General features: G+C 35.6%; 3 protein-coding genes across 3 annotated transcripts; 1 reads left to right on the top strand and 2 right to left on the bottom strand.

The window, feature by feature from the left end:
- Nucleotides 1-115: 115 nt before the first annotated feature.
- Nucleotides 116-3,353, bottom strand: LOC18017982 (D-xylose-proton symporter-like 3, chloroplastic). Its single transcript, XM_006400943.2, has 14 exons — nucleotides 3,103-3,353; nucleotides 2,912-3,015; nucleotides 2,600-2,678; nucleotides 2,461-2,520; nucleotides 2,309-2,375; nucleotides 2,105-2,229; nucleotides 1,914-2,015; nucleotides 1,459-1,836; nucleotides 1,320-1,367; nucleotides 1,153-1,215; nucleotides 982-1,062; nucleotides 752-850; nucleotides 452-589; nucleotides 116-373 (listed from the first exon to the last, which is right to left on the bottom strand). Exons 1-14 carry the CDS (start codon nucleotides 3,298-3,300, stop codon nucleotides 239-241), a joined length of 1,677 nt encoding a protein of 558 aa, XP_006401006.1. The 5' UTR covers nucleotides 3,301-3,353; the 3' UTR covers nucleotides 116-238.
- Nucleotides 3,354-4,140: 787 nt separating this feature from the next.
- Nucleotides 4,141-5,421, bottom strand: LOC18017981 (TFIIA-alpha and beta-like factor). Its single transcript, XM_006400942.2, has 6 exons — nucleotides 5,311-5,421; nucleotides 4,949-5,032; nucleotides 4,766-4,852; nucleotides 4,541-4,634; nucleotides 4,330-4,433; nucleotides 4,141-4,248 (listed from the first exon to the last, which is right to left on the bottom strand). Exons 1-6 carry the CDS (start codon nucleotides 5,419-5,421, stop codon nucleotides 4,141-4,143), a joined length of 588 nt encoding a protein of 195 aa, XP_006401005.2.
- Nucleotides 5,422-12,505: 7,084 nt separating this feature from the next.
- On the top strand, nucleotides 12,506-14,761 carry LOC18017980 (probable protein phosphatase 2C 78). Its single transcript, XM_006400940.2, has 4 exons — nucleotides 12,506-13,103; nucleotides 13,198-13,500; nucleotides 13,989-14,094; nucleotides 14,234-14,761. Exons 1-4 carry the CDS (start codon nucleotides 12,591-12,593, stop codon nucleotides 14,581-14,583), a joined length of 1,272 nt encoding a protein of 423 aa, XP_006401003.1. The 5' UTR covers nucleotides 12,506-12,590; the 3' UTR covers nucleotides 14,584-14,761.
- Nucleotides 14,762-16,029: the final 1,268 nt, after the last annotated feature.

The raw sequence follows: 16,029 nt of genomic DNA, 5'->3' as shown, positions 1-16,029 counted from the left end.
GGCACCTTAATCTGGACATGCTTTATCAAGTATTCAAGTTTCTTAAGGTAAAGCTTTAGTAACACCTTAATGCCTACCTTCCGGCATCTTTACTTATCCAACTTACTGATCAAAATGAGCATGACAAGGCTTTTATTCCCATAGAGTATAAAACATAGTTATGTTACAAAGAGTCGCTAAAACCATAATCATTTACCTCAGCGGAATTCACAATAACAAACATGTTTTGCAACATTATTTACTTCGAGATTTTTGATTCAATTTCTTCCAAGCTGAGACCCTTGGTCTCTGGAACTACTAGAATTACAAACAACAGTGATACCAGTGCTATGGCCCCAAAGAGAAGGAAAAGATTCTCTGCTCCAAGATATTCCTGCAGAGAATGGTTGTGTTGACGCGAGTTACTAATAAGTTCAAGGGAATTTCAACCAAGTAGGAACAGAAAAGATACCTTTAAGGGTGAAAACGCAAAGGTCACAATAGCATTGGAGCCAAAGTTTGTAAGAACTGCTAGACTGATCCCTCTTCCTCTTGTGCGAAGCGGGAATATCTCCGACACCATTAGCCAGCTGATTGGTCCGAATGAGATCTGGTTCACGAGAAAGAACAGTCAGCTGAGGAAACTAAGACTATTCAGTGTAAGTAAGCTGAGACTTTAGTATAGTCTAAGCTTCCAGTTTTCTCAAATTCGATTTCTTTATTCAAAACAATCTACATGTAGCCACAGCTACCAGAGCTCTAGAGTACAAACCTGGTAGCAACCAACATAGAGAAGCAGTGCACCAACAGCGACAAGGGGATAACCTCCGAGAAACTTGTAGTATGCTGACAGTAGAAATAAAGACAAGGCCTGGAATTTGGAAGATACAAAAGAATAAAAAACTTTTTGTGTAAAATGAAAGGCCTCTGTAATCTTCAGAAAAAGAGTAACTGAATAATCCGATAAGAAAATTGCCAGAAGACACAAAGAGTTACTCATACAATGCCACTGACGCCTCCAATCAGTAAGGGTCGTCTGCCGAGATCATCAACTTTCGCAACAGCTACCCATGTCATCAGTAACTGCGAGGGCATTATCAATGCAAAAGTCACGTTAACATATCAAAGGTATTTACACAGCAAGAAAAGAAAAGAAAATAACAAAATGAGCACCTTGAAAACACCAATAATAACAGAGACTCGAGTTGCATCAGCAGCAGCAGAGAATCCAGCAGTCTTTGAATAGACAAGTGAGCAATAAGTCTCATGAAAATATCCAACTAAGGCACTAAAAATCAGTAGGTAAATCTCATTCATTTCAAGGCTTAAAGCAAGCATACCTGAAGAATCGAACCCGCATAGTAAAGAACACTTGGCTGTCCAGTTATCTGTCAAGATGATGCAGAGTATATATTAAGATAAACAGAAGAGAAATTACTTTCACATTCATCCAAAGGCCAACAACGAAAGAAGAATCACCTGCTGGAAAAGGACTAAACCTCCACCAATTGTCAAAGCTTTCAAATTAGGACCTTGGAATACTTCCAAGAAGTTTCCACCAGATTTCTCATCTTCGTAAGCCGCTTTCACAGATAACAAGGCATCATCTACTAACTTCTCCGACATTTTATCACCCGGAGGCCTGCCACGTAATTTGCTGAGGGCAAGCATGGCCTTCTCTTTGTATTCTTCTAGAGTGCCTTTGCCTTGGACGGCTCTAAGAAGCAACCAGCGAGGAGATGCAGGGAGGCTCCACATGCCTAGTCCCATCAGCAAAGCAACAGGCGTACCAAACCCATACATGTATCTCCACCCTCCAACTACATCAATCGCAAAGCTCCCAACAGAAAAACCAAGCTGCACAAGAAGGAAAATCGAGGTTACTCGGTAAAATGAATGCATATATAATCATACAGGACGAGATCAACATTTACCAGGATTCCCAATACGATGAAGAGTTCCTTCAGAGATATCAGAGTTCCACGGATTTGAGATGGGCATGTCTCAGCAATATAGAGAGGAGCCCCATGCATTGCCTATCAAGCCAAACCGTTTTACAATAAACAACAGCCAACAACGAAGGTGACTAAGAAATGATAAAGATCCATGGTTTTCAAGAGCTCACCAAACCAATACCCAAGCCATAGAGAAGCCTTCCAACTAAGAGAACATTAAGATTAGGAGCAGAGCCAGTAATCAGAGACCCGAGGAGATAGAGCACAGCAGCTATAATAAGTTCCCGCCTTCTTCCTTCATAAAAGAAAACAAGAATGAGATACTTGCAACCAGGTTAAGAAGAAGGAGAAATAAACAAACAAACAAGACTTACCAAGGAAATCAGCAATGCCATAGACAAGAGTTGAACCAAGAAGGGCTCCATATAAGGATCCGCTGACCTACACAACTAGTCGCAGTAAAGACGAATCCTTTTCTGCAAACTCTATGGCTTAAAATAGGGAAAATCATCTCGAGATAGCATACCACAAGTCCAAGCTGAACAGGTGAGAAGTTAAACCATGTTGTTCCACTGAGCGCAGGTGACTGTTCAAATCCGTATGATGTTAGGCTTTGAAGCTAGTAGCTAACAGTAACAGATAAAAGTAGAGAACTTTATAAAAACCTGAAGCGAGAGAGTAGCACCAGAGGTTGCCCCAATATCATACCCGAACAACAATCCACCCAAAGCCGGGAATACAAACCTAAGATTTGAGCAAAAGTACTGTTAAAATCAGTACAGTTCAAAGGCCAATCTAGCAAAACAATAAACTTTGTTGATTTTGATCATACATAACAGATTAAAACTTGAGTAAGGAATCGCTAGAGAAGATCATTACACAGGCAATGAGGCAAACCAAACCTATTAACCCAGGAATTAACAAATCTAGAACAGTAAATTTCCAAAATTGAAACAACAAGACGGATCAATACTTACGGTAGTATCACAGAAGACCAAGAAAATGACTCCGGTTCATCGGAAGCAAGCGAATCGGCTACTTCTCCACCGTCGGTGAGCTCTCCTCCCGTCCCAACTCGGACCTACCCATGAACCAAAACCGGGAAATCAAACAACACATTCAAAAAAAATCAGAAGCAATCAAAACCCAGAAAAACTTGCTTCCGCACCTGGAATTTTTTTCTGTGTCTAGTGACTAAACCCGGATTGGGAAGCAATAAAGTAAGTTCCTTGGAACGGAGGTAAGATGAGTCAGGCCTGGGTTTAAAGCACGAGCAGAAGAGAGTACGAGGACTAGAGTTCTTGAAGAGGTTTCGTTGTAAAGGTTTGATAGCGAAATGTGACTGAACAGAGACAGCGAAAGCCATGATCGGAGGGAGACAACTGAGGATTCTCCCGCTTGTTTTGGTAGCTTATTATTATCTCTCATCTTCGTGAATCCGATTCTTAAAAAAAAAGTTTAAGTTAAAAAAAAAAAAAAAAAAAACAATTTTTATTGTGTGGTTTGTATCGTTTCCTGAATCCTGCTGATACAGAGTAAGGACAAAGGACAAAACTGTAGTTCATCTAGTAGGATTTTCTTTCAATACATAGTAGCTTTAATCTTCCCCTGTTTCAAATTTGTATCTTTTTTTCCCGCTGAAACAGAGGTTAGATTGGGATTGGGATAAATCATGAGCTAGTTGTGTTCTTTGATTTTGGTTGGCTCTCAAACATTATTAAAGCGAAACAGATTCTTGTGTTGAGTCTAAATTTTGGAGCACAATCATTCTTGGTAACTTCTGATTGAAGTAGTTTAATCACATAAGCTAACTTGGGCATCTGTGAAAGGTATGAGCTTGCAAGGCAACCAGCTAACACTAAGCCATCTAGCAATAAGACAGTGGCAAGCTTTGTGGCTCGGTACACAAAAAAAAATCATGTATTCAGGATTTTGATTATTAATATTCAAATTTCGCAAATTCCATTCAATGACTCCTTTGCAAAGAGCCAAGAAAGCCAAACTATGTTATGTACATTAAGAGTTCGCATTTTGTAGAAAAATCTATTCAGAGAGAGAGAAAGAGAGTCCGCATCAAAAAGGTATTCCTGTTCCCTTTCTTGCATCTTGTCTAAAAATCGAAGTCTCCTTTGGCCTGCAGAAAATAAGAACTAATATATGTAAACCAACTGAAAAGTAAATAAAAAGCTTGAAAATATATGCTCCATTATATGAAAGAAGTTGGTTCCACCTCTGAGAAAATAATATTTTTGCCGTTAATTTGCATAACTCCAGCTTTGAGTCTGCAATCCCACTTGTTCTTACGCTTCTTCACCTGCAAGAGTTGTCCAAGTATAAGTCTTAAATCCATCGTTGTTAAGAATATGTAGCAAAGCAAAACTAAAGTCAACTTTACATTATCAAACTGACACATAACCAAATGCGGAATGTCCTTATCATTATCGACATTATAAGCATCTTCCTCATCATCGTTCTCGTTCAAAATCTCCTCATCCATATCTGCATAATCGCCCCTCACACAAGTGAGAAACTAGTAGATATATACATCAAAAGAGAAAAGCAACCATATTTTTTACTCAAACCAATATTATACATTTGAAACTTACCATTAGGACCATAAATGTTTGGATCAGTGACACCATCATTAGCTCCATCATGCTGAGGAATATCACGCTCATTCTTTATAGACAACGTAAGTTCCTGAAAACATTCTCAACATTAGGAATTTATATGTCGAGTCAAAACTTTTATATATCTGCCTTTGTAATGTAACATTCGAGCCGTCTAACAAGAACTCTCTCAAAGACTTCTGTGGCCAAAAAGAACCTTACCGTGGATGGATCCGGCTTTGGAATCTGAGCATCAATGTCACTTCCACTTTCAGCATATCTAAGTGGAGGATTTGGATCCCTAGGCGTCTGCAAATTCAGAACCATAGAAAGATTTGATTGTTTCTTTTGTGAAATTAGAATCAAATCAAGACTGAATCAGTTTTTTAAATGAAAGAAACTCACAGTTGTGGTTGTGTGAATCGAAGAAGGAGATATATCGATCGTTCCGTTTATGACTCCGGCTTGTATCATCTTCTTTTTCCAATTCTATAGACAATGAAGTTTCTAATCAGTGTCGAAATCCACTGAGTTTCTTAAAACCCTAAATTACCAAAATCGAAACGACCTTAAACGTTATCAAGATCGATTGAAAACTTTTTCAAGAATCATCCTAAACCCCTAAACCCCTAACTTACAACTTATCAAGATCGATGGATAAGAAAGAACGAGTTCGAGAATCGTCAAGAGCTGTAAAGAGAGATTCCAGATCGAATTAGCGATCGATCAAATGACCTAAAAGAAAATGGAGTTTCAACTAAACTAACCGCGTGAAGCTCGTTAAGAAGAGTATCGTCGATTTCGAGTTGGCTTCGAGCTTTGCTGATAACATCATCGCTTATAAATTTGTAGACGACGCTAGTCTCGCTCGCATCCATTCCGAAAAACTGTTGATTCGGATTCTGCAGATTTTCCGTTTAGAAAAAAAAAACAGAGGAAGAGAGAGAGGAAGAGGAAGATGAAAGAAAACTTAGAAAAGTGATTGAAAATTCCGAGTATATATAGGTTTTGGCTTCCTATTTATATCGACGTGGCTTAAGCTTAAAGTCGGCTTTAAATATTAAAAAAAAAAAAAAAAAGCTTAAAGTCGGTTCATTATGTAAGAAGCGTTATAATACAACTAACGCCTAATTAATGTTTTAAACCGTGAGATCCAGTGGCATATCCGGTTCTGATTTCATGTAAAACTCGGTAAATAGTTGAACCGGAAAAAGATGAACAAGATGGAAACAATTAGGAGATGAGGGGAAGAAGATGAATAGGCAGCGGTTGGAAATTAGGTTCGTTTTATTAACTAAATCAAATGACTACTATACTATCTTAATTACCTTTTCTCAACTTATTTCGCTGCATTCATTATCATTTTGTTTTCATAACGTTCTATTTATTTTGTTACCAGTATTATTGTTCAATATTCGGGATTGATAATGAATGGGCCAGTAAAAATGCAATTCTGAGAAAAGTTGGGCTTCGGGGACAATATTGCAATATTGTTGTGTCTTCAATGTCAAAATGTCATTACGAGGTGAAAATAAAAGAAACGCAATTATCATTGTCGTTTAGGTTCACGTACCATTTTCTTTTTGTCATCTTATTAACCCAGTCAAGCTATATTAGTGACATAACAAGGATTTACCATTAGGACAGTCACAGGTTCATATACAATTAACGTCGTCGTTTTAGGATATGCTAGGGTGATGGGTTACCATTTGCCTACCTAATTGATATGGACCATTTAACCGGTTAAGTATACTAGCAACCTTGACTTGAAGAAAAAAACATCAATATCATATTTATCATCAGTTAGTTTTTCATATTAGGAGTTGGTCCAAAAATCTTCTCGAGCTGAGGATTAAAGCTGCTAAATTTGCTCTTTTTCCCGAATTTAGATAGATTTTCAACAACTTAAAAGTTGTCAATAATCAAGAGTCAAGACATTATTGATCCACCAATCTTATAAATCGTCATATTCTTCGTTAGGCTTATGTATGAAGCCATCGACGAAGCCTAACTTTTTTCCGGTAAACAAGTGCAAAAACAAAGTTGAAAACCCATTCATCATAACAAGATCCTCGCATAGATGGTTGGGAAATCACATTTCTTGAATTTTCACTAAGAGATAAGGATTACTGTTTGGTGCCATGTCAAAAACATTAAAAGATATAAAAGGTTTTATGTGTTTACTAAAATCGGCTAACAAGCCTTATAGTTTATAGGCATTACAAATATGACCTAGGGTAACCATAATTTACATTTGTTAATTGTTATATATATATATATATATATATGTATATATGTACCTTAATACTTATTATTAGAATACATAGCAATTCTTACGTTCCAATATAACTCTCATCATTCTAACTTTCTAAATTCTAATATGCCTAGATCACTATACCAAATAATGAATATTATCACGACACGATTCATAGTTTGTGCTCTTTAGCATATAAAGGTTAGAACATATGATTCAATCATTTGATAACCACAGTCATTATTTGATAAATGATCACTAATGAATCGGATTCAGTTGATCTGTTTAAATTACTCGATGGACAAGTGGCATTTGTGCCGTGACGGAAAGCATGAGCAATTAAGCTTTTTCGTTGAGAAATTGAATTTTCTGTTTTGGTTTCATGTCCCTTTCACTACTCCTTTTCATTTTTTCTCTCCGGACAGTCGTCAATTCAAATTATTGCTTGTTCAAAAAGAGTTTTGCAAAATGTCGGGTTTGATAAACACGTGGTGACCTGGAAAGATAGCATCTTCAAACATTGATTGAGGACAGTTCATATCTTTGATTAAAGTAATGGACCTAATTAATTTTTCTAATCTACTGGCGTATTAGATTAGATGAGCAACCACACCAAACGCAACGGTCAAATTTCACATGCTATATTAGTATATTGCTTAATTCTGAAAGTGTTGTCACCATACTATATTTTAAAATGTACGAGGTTAGTAAAAATACTCAGCGACTTTGTTTATTGTTTTACTCAAGTTTGTATCGTGCATAACTTCTCTTTTCAAACTTCGACTATATCAAACTAAAAATATGAATTACAATTAGTTTATTTTTGTCAACTACCACTAGTTCTTTTATATCGGAAAATTAGTCTTTATGGGCTTCGTATTTTTCGATACTTAACTGAAAAACGTAAAAGCATGGTGCCAAATCGACAACTGTCAATTACGTAACATTAAAATTCCCAACACTACGCAATCTGCCGGGCATGCAGATTCAGTGAAAAGAAATGCCCCCGGGATACACGTGTCGAACCTAAATTCTCCCACGTAATTATTGAAGCTTCTCCTTCGGTAACTGCGAAACAGAAGAACCCAACGACCTTAAACCGCAACGTGGTATCTGCGTTCAACACGCGTCTCCATTAGGCCACAAAACTAGACTTAGACCAAAACCTAATTTGTGAGTTACACGTCCTTCCTTCCTCGTTATTGCCAAACCTTTCTTTCAAATAATTTATGTATTTTGAATTTGAAGATCTCGTGTTCAACTCGCGCTTTATATGCTACGTGAATTTGAACAGATAGTAGGTTTTTCTTGTTTCGCAGCTCTAGTTTGAAATTCTATAGGAGATATATATATATAGCTCAATGAACAAATATCCATATGTCAGTATAATAATCAGATAATTATATCATATAATTGTGGTTTTGACATTTTGTTAATTGCCATGTTAATTGAGAAAGATTATCAAATTTCAATTAGAGTTTATACGAGGTTACAATTTATGACTGAATTTACTTAAAAGTTGCAATTGTCTTAATTAAATTTCGTTAGATACATATAAGTGTTATAATAGAACACGCCGATGTTAAAAAAAAAAAATGGTACACACCATCTGCGAGTATCACTTTCAGTTCAGTTTTATAAAATATACATTTTCGAGTACACACTACTATTTTAAAGTTGTTGTATAAAAGAAGTCGTTAATAACTACAAATAACAGACGTTACATACGTCACATGCCATAGATATACATGTATAAATTCAAGGAAGCTTTAAGAAAATAATCATATATTGAATTTGGCGCCTACATTTTAAGATTAAAACAAAAACCAATCAAAAACATACATCACCAGTATCAAATTGAACACATCTCAGATCGGGCATCGATCAATTATAAAGGAAAGTGTTTTGTATTTTATCAAACTACGTACAATAATGTCTGATGTGGAAATTCCAACGAGAAATTGGGCAAGCTTTCATTTTAATGTTGCAAAACAAAGATGTGATATTATAATCAAACTAGCTTGCCAGAACAATTGTCTCTTTACCGAAAGCTCTCCAACCACCTACTAAAGTAACTAGCCATGTTGCAGTTACTCTTTTTCTTATTACCATCGATGATATACTTTACCAACACAACATTATACATATATTGGTATCACTACCCAACAAAAAAGCAAACAATATTCTCTATATCCGTGTTTGTTTGTTAAGATTAATATATTTTTTTGGTATTTTATAAGATTTGAAAGTGATGTTTGGAATAGAGCTCGACGAATGTAAGGAAAATGGTTTCTAAACACAAAAGAAAAATATAACAATATTATTTTCCTTTTTGATTCAGTATTGTATAATTAATATTGATAGAGGGAAAAGAAAAACATTTCACGTGGCGCAATGTATTTGCCTACTGTCAACTTCAAGTACATGGCAACTGCTATCAAGCTTTAGCGGACACGTGGCTTCTGTAACACACGCGCTTCATATTTTTCTTTATAAAAAAAATCTCAGCTTTTTATTTTGTTTTTGTAAAATGTAGGAGTAGGACCCATAAAAATCATCGGATGCTTTCTTTTACATCAGCTCAGTCACACGTCATCCTCTTGATTGCCGCCACGTCCTAGAGAATTTTCAGCAAAAGACGAGCTTATTTATTAATTTATTATCGTTTTATATTCTTAATGTTAATGTCTTCAAAGTTTCAATTGGTTTTTTGGAAGAACACTCCTTAAAAATCTCTATTGATTTATTTTTATAACAAATAAATTGAGTTGTCCCTCCTAGGACATCCGATAAAATATAGACCGAGTGTTGAGTGCATTGTCATTTGATATTTCTGTTTATTATTATCTTCGATAATATTGATTTTGATAGTTTGTTTTCATTACTCAGCCAAATTTGATATTTTTATATCTTTACATCCAATATAATACATCTGTTATACATATATATATATATATGAGAGAGAGATGCAACTTAGGTATTTCATTCAATTTCTAGATAGTAATGGTTTTTGACTTCAGATTGTAGGTTAAACTAGTGTCCATCTGGATTTTGTTTTGATGGCTCGTTTGGAGACTGATTAGTAAAGTTTGTTACAGCCAAATATGTTCTAATTAACATGAATCATATTTGTTTTGTAAGAAACGAGAGAGCTGTGTCGTCATGGGTTTTGTAAGAAACGAGAGACCAAAATATGGTCTTACTTAAACGACAACCTCCTTCGCCGTTTCAGTTAATTTTTCATATTAGGAGTTGGTCCAAAACAAAATTGTATGGTTCAAGTCTTGACCAACAAAAAATCATGGGTCAAGACATAAGTCGAAGATCTACTACACGTGTCGAATATCGAGGAAGAAAACAGGTCAACATGCTAGAGAGAGAGGTCAACGTTGTTAAATGTTACTGTAATAGGGAAGTGGTCCCCGGTTGTCCAAAAGGACCAAGACCCATCAACGTACTTGTATCTCATTGGACACCATTTGCGATTGATTTTAGGGATTTTATTTGAGAGTTATATAATAATTTTATTTTGAAAGGTGACTGGATATTTAAGTAGTATTGTAATTAGACTTTTGACACATGTCGAATATTTTTTTAACATAAGTATGTCGACTTCGGTCTTCTTTTTTTTTTAAAAAAAATACAATTATTCTAGTTGACTTACTTAACATTTGTGTATAAATCTATATAACATGCAATGTTAAAGAAAAACTGAAAATAATTCAACAAAAGATGAAATAAAATTGAATATTAACAAACTAAATGCATTTTACAAATTATGCATTTTATTTTTAAATAGAACAATATTTAAGTGTTTAAATCCTCTATATTAATATTTTCAAAATAGAACAATATTTCTGAAACAAAAACTACTCATTCATATATCACAAGAAGATCAGTGGCGATAGGGATGTCCATTTGTTGCATTGTGAGAGAAAATTGTTCTTTAAATTTAAGATGAGCTTTGTCAAAAAAAAAAAAAAAAAAAAAGATGAGCTTTGTCACGATGAAATCTGTTGGAAAAGTATTACTTTGGTGAGACCGTCGATTCCTCTCAAACCAAATGTAATAAAACTTCCTAATTAACGATCAATTGTTTCTAGGCATAACGCGGATTTAGTTTTATTCTGATTCACAATAATAACGTCTCAACTAAGAAATGTATGATATGTGTAAAACATTGGATATATAAATATTCATATTTTTATTTATACATTAGGCTAGAGATGCCTAATGAAATTGTACGTTTATAAATTATATAAAAAAAGGGACACTAGTCAAAAACCGTGAATAAGTATTTAACTTTGTTATCATCATATCTTTCCTTTCCTTATAAAAGAACGTTATCTTCTTATTTTTTGAAACTGATTTTATCTTTAAGAGCGTTATCATCATGTCAATTGTCAAACTAGGTAACAAATCCTTAAAATCTTTGAATATTATTAATCCATACCATATTTCATATCTAAAAGATTTTTTTTTTTGGTATGAATGTTAAGTCTGTCTAAACAAATATTTCTTTCAAAGCTCTAACTGTTTGCAGCATAACATAGAAAACGAATGATGCTAATGGAACAAATGCAGAACAAAAAATAAAGACGAGACGAGTAAAACAAACGAAACATAACAAACATGAAAGGATGAATTTCTATGATTTTATAACTAACAATTATCCGTCATTTTTTTTCAAAAAATTGAGTGACTTTTATTTTGGTTAAAAGATCACATTAATATAAAAATTATTATTTTTTCTCTAATCTAAACGACATTATTTATTTAATCTAAAAATTGTAAAAACTTTTTAGTTAAGTTTATTGTTTTGGAAAATGCGATTTATGCATGTTATTAATGATGACAAATTCAGAAAGAAGTTTTCAGCATCGTACCGTTTGTTGTAACTACAATCAGAATTAGAAAGACAAAAAAATATTAACGAATCGCTAGAGGAATTTTTAGAAACTCTATTATATTATCGTTGTTTTGTCGCCGCTTTTTTTTTTAATTGTGAGTGACATTTTTCCAAAAAAAAAATGGCTATAATTAAGATAAAATAGCATATACATTTTACATTTTACTACATGTAGCGACATAATTTATACTTATCACCTCCTTTTCTTAAGCACAATTTTTTTTTCTTTTGAATCTTTAAACACAATTTTTGTTTACAAACGATGATATGTACCGTCATGCTCAGCATTAGTCATCATTAGAAGACCATCACTGCCTAAGAAATGTATTATTTCCACCAATTTTATTGAATTAGTTATTGATTCCCATATATCTAAATAAAGTTATTAAGTTGTAGTTTATAGTAAAACAAATGGAATTGGTAAGGAAAATTTCCATAGGAAAATTTGGTAAAAATCTTTAAAATAGAATTGTAGAGATAGCATGCGTGTCATCAAAGGTTCCTTTCACCTTAGGCCCTGAGTGGTGTTAGAACCTGATTGGCGCACGTAACTCTTTCGTATCGCGATTCAGGAAGAAGTACGTGTACACGTGGTTAAAATCAACGGTCAAGATTTCGTCGTCCAGATAGAGGAGCGATGCGTCACGCCATTCAACAAGCTCTCTTCTTCCATTCTTCTACATTTGAGTTTTTTTTTTGTATCTGCCCGTTCAAGTCTCGGGCAGCTGCCCGTAAATAAAGAGGAAATTTTTTTATTTTTATATCTTATCTACTATAAATGCTTCCATGGCCAGCCTTGTTTAAGCTTCTCTCCTTCTCTCTCCTGTGTCTCTCTTTTACTAGTTCTCTGGTTTTTTTTTAAGAGGGAGAGTGATGGAGTTTGAATGTTGACCAGTTCCAACGATCGCATGGCCGAGATTTGTTACGAGAACGAGTCAGGGATGATGAAAACGACGTCCACGGTGGTTAAGAAGACGACGCCGACGACGAAGAAGCGAGAACGGAGCTCTTCTCAAGCAGCGAGGAGACGGAGAATGGAGATCCGACGGTTTAAGTTTGTCTCCGGCGGCGAACAAGACGACGTATTCGTCGACGGCGAGGTTCAGAAGCGGAGGAGACGAGAATCAGCCGTCGCGTCCGCCGTGATCTACGAGCTAGCGAAGACCGAAACGGCGAAGGAGGTTGTCGTTTTATGCGAGTCTCTGAGTTCTACTGTGGTGGCATTGCCTGATCCAGAGGCTTATCCTAAATACGGCGTCGCTTCAGTCTGCGGAAGAAGACGGGAAATGGAAGACGCCGTTGCTGTGCATCCGTTTTTCTTCCGTCAACAAACGGAATATTCCTCCTCTTCCGGGTTTCTCTACTGCGGCGTTTACGATGGCCATGGCTGTTCTCATGTACGACGCCGTTTTTTATTAAACATAGCTTAATGGCTCGTTACGATGTCGTTTTTAGTGTTTTGTTTTTGTTTAAAACATCTCTCTGTTTTAGGTTGCGATGAGATGTAGAGAGAGGCTGCACGAGCTTGTGCGGGAGGAGTTTGAGGCTGATGCTGACTGGGAAATGTCATTGGCGCGTAGCTTCACGCGCATGGACTTGGAGGTCGTGGCGTTGAACGCCGGTGGTGCGGCGAGTTGCCGGTGCGAGCTTCAGAGGCCCAACTGCGACGCCGTGGGATCTACGGCGGTTGTGTCCGTCCTCACGCCGGAGAAAATCGTCGTGGCGAACTGTGGAGATTCCCGTGCCGTTCTCTGCCGTAACGGAAAACCCATTGCTTTGTCTTCCGATCATAAGGTTTCTTTCATCGTTGAACTCTCTTCATTATTATTTTCTTCTTTTCAATAATTGTGTAAAGAGTAAAAATGTTCTTGTCACTGTCAAATTTTTTATCTTAGATCTACGGTTATGGTTCACTGTAAATGGGAAACGAGAATTTCGTTACGTGTCGCGTCTAAAACTAAGCCATCAATTTCTCGTTGTTTTAATGAAACCTTTATATAAATTAAAAAAATGCAACCCTTATATCTTTATTATTATATATTTAATTTTTTGAAACAAATTCGGTTTTGTTTAATGGGCATGCAACATCTGGACGGTGGTTAAGAATGTAAATGACTTTTTAGTTTTAAGACGAGAAGATCTGATAAAGGATGAGAAGATCTGATAAAGTTTATAAAGTTTCAGAGTTTTAGGTTCTTTAATCTGTCGTGTCACTGTTTTCAATGTCTTTTTAGGTTTATTTGTTTTATGCCTCTCTCTCTCACTCTCTCTCGTTTTACCAGCCGGACCGTCCGGACGAGCTAGACCGGATTCAAGCAGCGGGTGGTCGGGTTATCTACTGGGATGGCCCACGTGTCCTCGGAGTACTTGCAATGTCACGAGCCATAGGTCAGTAAAATTGATTACACTTGACGAAACACTCTGTCCTTGTCCTAATGTTACAAAAGTTTTCCGTACTTTTTCAATAATTAAAGAGAAAACTCGTTTCGCCGCGGAATATTTGTTTTTCTAATTTTTTTTTTCTCAGGTGATAACTATTTGAAGCCGTACGTTATCAGCAAACCGGAAGTAACCGTAACGGACCGGGTCAACGAAGACGATTTCCTTATACTAGCAAGCGACGGTCTTTGGGACGTTGTCTCAAACGAAACTGCATGCAACGTCGTTCGGATGTGTTTGAGAGGAAAAGTCAACAGTCAATTACCAGCTTCACCGGAAAGGGATGTTGCCGGCGCCGGAAATGTGGTGGTCGGAGGAGGAGAGATGCCGGATAAAGCGTGTGAGGAAGCGTCTATTTTGCTGACGAGGCTTGCACTGGCTAGACAAAGTTCTGACAACGTAAGTGTTGTAGTGGTTGATCTTCGAAGAGACGCGTAGTTGTTTCTTGTCTCTCTCTCTCTTGCGCGCAATGTTTGTTTTTTGTCCTGAGTCGTCGACTTTTGGGCTTTCTCTTTTAACATTTTCTTTTTGCTCTTCGTTGTAAGACGAAGGGTTTTAATTTTAGCTTGACTTTGGGTATGGTCACTGTGTAAGTGAATAGCGGTTTAGATCTTAAGAGATTTTCACCGGTAGTGAAACGGTAAAAAGCCGTGAACTTTGTGGTACATAAATGTTCAGCAAAGTTCGGTTTCCGAGTCTTTTTACAGAAGTATATTTACTAAATGGTAAATCCCATCATACCGGAACTTTAAGACAATTATGAATAAAATATGATATCGAGCTGTTGATTAAATCATGTTTGATAAATATTTTATTTCATGACATTTTCTTTGTTAATATGTTCATAAGATTATAAAACTTGTTGTTTGTGCTATATCGGTTCTGTGTCATAACCCAAATTCGACAAAAGAAATCACTGATTTGTGATTTTTGTCATAGTACCATATGCATTATGTATGTTGTTGATAAAAAAATTATTCGAAATTAAATGTTAAAACTAATGTTCTAAAGAAAATTTTTAAGTTTATTAGACGTTATATTGGGAATGACAGACCAAGCACTTTAAAATAAGGATACTATATTAAAAAAAAAGTTTTTTGATTTGATTAATTTAGTAAACATTCTCTTCTTTACCTTTTTATAACAGCTTTTTATTATGTATAGAAAAATCAATGAGTATGGATTCATGAAATGTGATCAATAATATGGCCAATATAACTATAGAAATGCGTGTGGTTCACACACGCTCATGTGATATGTCAGAATAGTCCTACTATGTACAAGACTGAAGTTCGAGTTTTTTGTTTTAACTTTTTTTTTTTGGGTAAAATTTTTGTTTTAACTTTTAAGTACGTGTCCGTAATAACCAAAACGACGATACGATATATCTGTAGTAACGCAGAACGTTTAGTAGTGGAAAAAATAATGTCTTATTATAGTTCGGATAAACAGTCACATTCTCAAAGCAAACATGCATGGTTAACTTGCAAATTTTGAACAACCTTGTGAGATAATGAGCTATATATTATCATATTTATAGCACCCCTAGCCATGAGTTTAAAACAGTAAAATGATTATGATGTAGGTCCGGAGATGGAGGCAAAAACACAAAGTGGCACTTTAAGATGTATCATTTTACCATAATATTTCGTATTCTATCGTAATATAAATTCTCGAATCCCCAAAATAAATCATGAATTATCTACTGACGTAAAATCGTTTGAATGTTTGATACAAATTAGTCGGTGTCTTTTAAAATGTTAGTTCCGATTAAATCATCAAAGAGTTATACACAAAAAAGTTTAAATGAATTCTGCTGAAAAAAATACACCATTTTATCCATCAATGTTGCTCTGGCTGAGGAAATATAGAATATGGACTATT

Source organism: Eutrema salsugineum, unplaced genomic scaffold (assembly GCF_000478725.1).
Source record: "Eutrema salsugineum unplaced genomic scaffold, Eutsalg1_0 scaffold_2, whole genome shotgun sequence".
NCBI classification, from domain to species: domain Eukaryota; kingdom Viridiplantae; phylum Streptophyta; class Magnoliopsida; order Brassicales; family Brassicaceae; genus Eutrema; species Eutrema salsugineum.
The sequence above is the reverse complement of the archived record's forward strand: the minus strand, read 5'-3'. Positions and strand labels throughout refer to the sequence as shown.

What these genes read in the sequence shown, in the direction of transcription:
- LOC18017982 (XM_006400943.2), bottom strand. Translation starts at nt 3,300, where the DNA reads ATGGCTTTCGCTGTCTCTGTTCAGTCACATTTCGCTATCAAACCTTTA. An exon ending in ATGGCTTGGGTATTGGTTTG is followed by an intron (nt 2,016 to 2,104) that starts GTGAGCTCTTGA and finishes TTGGCTTGATAG; the next exon opens with GCAATGCATGGGGCTCCTCT. An exon ending in ATGCGGGTTCGATTCTTCAG is followed by an intron (nt 1,216 to 1,319) that starts GTATGCTTGCTT and finishes GTCTATTCAAAG; the next exon opens with ACTGCTGGATTCTCTGCTGC.
- LOC18017981 (XM_006400942.2), bottom strand. Translation starts at nt 5,421, where the DNA reads ATGGATGCGAGCGAGACTAGCGTCGTCTACAAATTTATAAGCGATGAT. An exon ending in TTCTTAACGAGCTTCACGCG is followed by an intron (nt 5,033 to 5,310) that starts GTTAGTTTAGTT and finishes CATTGTCTATAG; the next exon opens with AATTGGAAAAAGAAGATGAT. An exon ending in CAAAGCCGGATCCATCCACG is followed by an intron (nt 4,635 to 4,765) that starts GTAAGGTTCTTT and finishes GAATGTTTTCAG; the next exon opens with GAACTTACGTTGTCTATAAA.
- LOC18017980 (XM_006400940.2), top strand. Translation starts at nt 12,591, where the DNA reads ATGTTGACCAGTTCCAACGATCGCATGGCCGAGATTTGTTACGAGAAC. An exon ending in ATGGCCATGGCTGTTCTCAT is followed by an intron (nt 13,104 to 13,197) that starts GTACGACGCCGT and finishes TCTCTGTTTTAG; the next exon opens with GTTGCGATGAGATGTAGAGA. An exon ending in CTTTGTCTTCCGATCATAAG is followed by an intron (nt 13,501 to 13,988) that starts GTTTCTTTCATC and finishes TCGTTTTACCAG; the next exon opens with CCGGACCGTCCGGACGAGCT.